Source organism: Anopheles darlingi, chromosome 2 (assembly GCF_943734745.1).
Source record: "Anopheles darlingi chromosome 2, idAnoDarlMG_H_01, whole genome shotgun sequence".
Taxonomy (NCBI): Eukaryota; Metazoa; Arthropoda; class Insecta; order Diptera; family Culicidae; genus Anopheles; species Anopheles darlingi.
The window spans coordinates 21847092-21852091 of NC_064874.1; the positions used below are offsets into that span (position 1 = coordinate 21847092).

The 5000-nt window shown below is 48.7% G+C and overlaps 1 protein-coding gene across 5 annotated transcripts in view; it reads right to left on the reverse strand.

Moving 5' to 3' along the window:
- Nucleotides 1–2026: 2026 nt before the first annotated feature.
- LOC125948805 (octopamine receptor beta-2R-like) overlaps nt 2027–5000 on the reverse strand; it is a 79765-nt gene continuing 76791 nt past the window's right edge. For all 5 annotated transcript variants that reach the window (XM_049675242.1, XM_049675236.1, XM_049675237.1 and 2 more), the window contains one exon: nt 2027–4616. In XM_049675242.1, the coding sequence (XP_049531199.1) occupies nt 4295–4616 (322 nt within the window). In that variant the 3' untranslated portion in view covers nt 2027–4294. The remainder of the gene's footprint in view (nt 4617–5000) is intronic.

The following is a 5000-nucleotide window of genomic DNA, read 5'->3' on the forward strand; positions in this document are numbered from 1 at the left end:
ACTCCTCCCACAGCTTCCAGGGAAAGCTGTTGTTGCTTCCCTTTATCTTTCTCTCTCTCTCTCTTTCTATCTCTCTGTCTATACAGATACGCTATCACTAGAAATAGTCTAGAACACGAGCTAACAAGTTTGACGAAACAGTGACGACCGGAAGGAAGGCCCCCCCCTGGATGGCAGGCGAATGGTATTCTATTTACAATTTGCATCGGCGCCTGCTGCTTGCACAGTGCATTCTTCCAGTTTTTTTTTGTTTGTTTGCGGCTGCATCAAAGCTGCACTTGCGAAACGAAACGAAACGAAGGGAATATCAAAGTAGGTCATGGTATCATGGTTTGTCTCTTCAGTCTCTTCGCACAACTACCCCACAACCGCACCGCAATCGGTGTGAGGTGGAGAGAATTTTTTTCGCGAAACAAAATACAAGAATAAAAATGGTAACATATTATGCTAGCAGCAGCAATCATCGTGCAATCTATGATCACTTCATAGATCTTCTAATACAGGCTAATCAAAAAACTAGCAGTAAAACAAACAACACGTCAGGTACAAACGCAAATCCGTGCAACTGATAACCAATCAGCAAACAGCATGCTGTCACTGACAGGTGGTTTGCCAAAAAAGTACCATCATGCCAAACACTACCGTCTGCTGGCTAGAAAAGCATAACACAATCTTTCACGCGCATCTCAGCTTGCCCTGGTGTCTGCTCAGGCTAACTTCCTTTCTTTTATCAGGATTTGGAGTCGGTTGTACGCTAGCCGAGATTTTGTGGGAAGGGAGAACCTTTGAACTAACGGACTAACATGCATACTGTTGATGGCTAGACAGCGTTCCAGAGACACGAGATGAAGTTACAGGTTTCGGTGCAGGTTCGAACAACGGGAGTCCATTTCGCATATTCACCTCGCGGTCGGTGCCCCTTGGCATATGGACTAGACTGAGATGAATTGTTTGTTTGCTTCGAAGTGCTTTGTATCAGCGAAACAGCACCACCATCACCATCATCAGCATCTTCATCATCATCATCATCTTGGCGCCAAATCCCGTCCCTGTGTCCCTTCGCTATGCTCGCTATGAATTGAGTTTCAATTTCGATAAGTTGTTCTTATATAATTTAAATTAAATATTGCTTTTCTGTATTATTCCATTATGGCGACCACTAGAGCACTAGCACCTTCTAATATCAGCCACGGGGGCCTCCCCATAGCTTTCCTACTACCATTGTATCTGACGGTGGTATGATTTTCCATGATTTGGTTCCAGTGTTTCGCACCCTCGGGTTTCCGATCCCACTTTCTTCCACTTTCTTTCCCTCATTTTTTTCCCCCGCTTCATTGCCGTTTCCGTTTGCTCCGGCCAGAGTGCACGCAAATCACAACTCTCCAGTGAGAGTGATCGGTAAGAAATCCGGAGGGAAAATGGTAGCGCTGTGATTCCGGTGGATGATGTGTTTGCATTTCATTAACTCATCAACCACTGACAGGGGCTGCTACTGTTGCCGCCGGTGCTGCTGTGGCTAGTATTTTGAATCGAATTTCGCATTCTAAACGCACCGAACGCATGGCGGCTCCATCATAAAGCGATGAGAGCAGATTGCAATTCACGTTGCACCCACGACGGTCTACAATGTTTGCGTGCAGCTACCAGACCCCCCACCGAAAAAACAGACCACGACCGGTCATTTTCCCATTTCGGTTGCGAAGAGCGGGTCAGCTGCTGAATGATTTAAGATGGAGGGCAGCGAAGCAATGCCAAAGCAGCCGAGGTACGTACCACACAAATCCACTTCGATTTTGCCTCATACTCAACTCATACTCAACATCTCCCCACTCCCATAGTTCCACATCGTCAATCACCAGACCAGGCCAGAGACCGAAATCGTGCTCGTTTACCTAAGCGTAACGCAAACAACCGGTGCTTCGATCACGTTCCGATCAGCGATGGGCAAACGGTCGTCACTGTAAGACCTGACCGACGCGCCACTCAACAGGAGAAGGCTTCGGCTTTGGCGGCTGCTACACACACAACCGCACACAACCGCACACTCCCACATAGTGCCCGAAATTGATTTCGATCCAAGTGCGCCGGGTCCGGGACCGATGGCACAAGTTGTTTGTCGATCTCTCCATCCGGATATGGTGGTGGTGAGTGTTGGCGCACCGTTACCGTTACGCTGCGACGACGACGACGACCAGGACCAGGACGACGAACTGTTTTCATGTTCGTCGATTAATTCATGTGCCTCACCATGTACCAACCAACCAGCCCCTCCCTCTCTGTCTGCCAGCCAGGACGTCCCACTTACACTGGTCGATGGGTCGTGGCAGCTGCAGCTGCCATCTGTTGCATCGTTGCACTTTCCCAGGTTGCACCGTTGCAATGGGTCGCTCGTGTAGGTGGGAGTAATCAGGTTGATCATCAATCATCTCGATTGATGCACCGAGGATGAGTCCCTTCCCCGGGGGGGGCACTGTTCGGCTTTGGCAGTGGTTGGCGCTACCAGCCTGGGAAGCAGCAGCAACTGGCAGCTCGCTTGCGGGCGCGGGCGCGTTCGCGTTCGCGTTCTCCCTTCCTCCCTCTCTTGGGCATTCTTGGCACGGAAATCAGAATCTGTAACCGGAGCTGACGACGCCACCGGCCGTTGGACCGGGAAGAAGATAATTTAGCGTACAAGTTCGCGATGAACTTCGCCTCGATGTTTGGAACAACTCGACCATCCAGACATCGAACCATCGAGCATCGAAGATGATGATGATGATGATGATGTATCTGGGACGATAAAAAGTCGATCGGTCAATTAGAGGGGATCGTTCGATGTCTGATCGGCACCACGGCGTTCGTTCGTTCGTTCGTTGGATTCGCGCAACTCCGGGGACACCGCTTGTCACTGCATTTACTTTCCTTTTTTTCCATTTTCGCCTTCTTCACCTTGTCACCATGGCATGGCATGGCCCGTTTTATGAGTCTAAAGGGGTCTAGAGGGTTGTATCCGCTACATGATATATCGCTTCCATTCGCACTCAATTTCAACCGTTTCCACTATCTCCTGGCGTTCTTATCTACAGTTTTCGGTTGCAACGGTTGCTTCAGTCGGATCGGGCCTCTGGCTTCCTGCGTATCACTCTAATGGGAGGGAGGAAGGTAGAGCGAGAGAGGGGTTTTAAAGATTAAGATGCTACATTAAATATGCCAATCACTACTGTTGCTGTCATACTACTGCTGCTGATACTGTTCTACTACGATTTCGCGCTGCCACGATGCGATCGATGCGATGGTTGTTGTTTTTTTTAATATCTTCTTACAAACAAATACCCGCTTTGAATAGTTTACTTCTTTTCTTCCTTCTCCTTGCTTCGGCTACGCTCTTCACGCTCTCTTTCTAACTCTAACATTCGTCTTTATGCTCTTATGTGTTCTCTATCATGTTTTACGGCCATTTTTACACCAAGAATCGTTGCACTTGCGACACGTTAGCACGGTTAGCAGTGGTGACCGCCCTGTTCCGTCGGTCGGCCGGTCGTGGACGCCGTCATGGATCGTTAGCCAGCTGATCGCTTGGCTGGCTGGTGCCGATATGGCGCGGGTGGCCTACCCATCCGCACGGTAGCGCACAGCGACAGGTGCTACCCTTCTTCTCGGCCGGGCCATTTGGCTATTATTAGACAGCAAATCCTCTCGGGTCCTCCTTCGATTGACTTTTGCCCTTTTTTGTGGAGGGCAGACTGACACGGCTACTAGCCTGACTGACTGACTGACTGGCTGGTTGGTTGGTTGCTTAGTTTTTGTTTTTCCATTTCTTAAACTTTATTCTTTACCAACGCAAGTGCACCGAGAGTTTTGTGAAAACAAACAAACGGGAAACGCGAGATGAACAATACTGAGAGACGAGAAATCTAGACTGGACTGGTCAATGGTTACTCTGTGCAGGGATTAAACAGTTTTATGGTTTGGACTCTCTAAAGTTTAACTTAGTTTAAAATAAATAGAACAACCAATCGAGCACAGTAGGTCATGGATGTCATGGAACCGGAACGGAGCAGCGATGAAGGGATGCTCTACTTAAAAACTAATAAAGTAATCTTTGGTTTTTTTGGGGGGAGGAGAGGAGCGATAAAGCAACGAGAAAATCAGCAGCAAGTCATCGTCGTCCATCGCACTGCAGTGCACCTCAGTCACAGGCGGCCAGTGGGAGGAACCGAGCACATTCCGAGGTGGGTGGCTCACCGTCAACACCGGTGCCGCCATTGTTACCGTTGTCGTCACCATCGTCGTTGTCGTCGTTACGATACCTCCGTTACAGACTTTCGCCGATCTCGCTGTTGAATCGATCGGAGTGGCCGGACGGCCGGAGATAACTTTCCGAGTAGACGCTCTTGGCGCGGCAATCGTACCGTAGGCTCGCCCTCCGCACGTTAATATCCAGCGGGGATGTTTCGCGACGCCACCAAGCGCAGAACATGCAGTGCAGCGTGTTCCGGAACGCTTCCCGGAAGTCGCGATTGAAGTAGGCGTAGATGAGCGGATTGAGCGTGGAGTTGAAGTAACCGACCCAAAACACCAGCACGACCACAATGTCCGGGTTTGGGCACTCGTCGCACAGCGAGGTGATGATGTACCTATGGGCAGAGGGAGAGAAGAGAGATGGAGGGTGATGTAAAACATGATGACAACCGTGAGGATGTTTCTACCACCAGCAGAAAATTCCGTGAACGCAACGAAACAAAAGGAACTACTTTTTTGTACCGCAACCACTGCTGATTTTGATAGTTTCAACGAAAAAGGGATTCGTTTACTACTGGTTTCGGAGCAATGCATAAATGTGTGTTTATGGAAGTGCATTGAGCCGTTTACTTTCGGAGAAAAAATGAATGTTTAATATCTGTTTGTCATTGAAGTATGTTTTTTTGTAGAAAATTAATCATAGGCTTTAAATACTAGAGTATTTCGTGGATATAATGAATGTTTTGCGTTATTAAACCGTTCCATTTTCGTTGCAATGT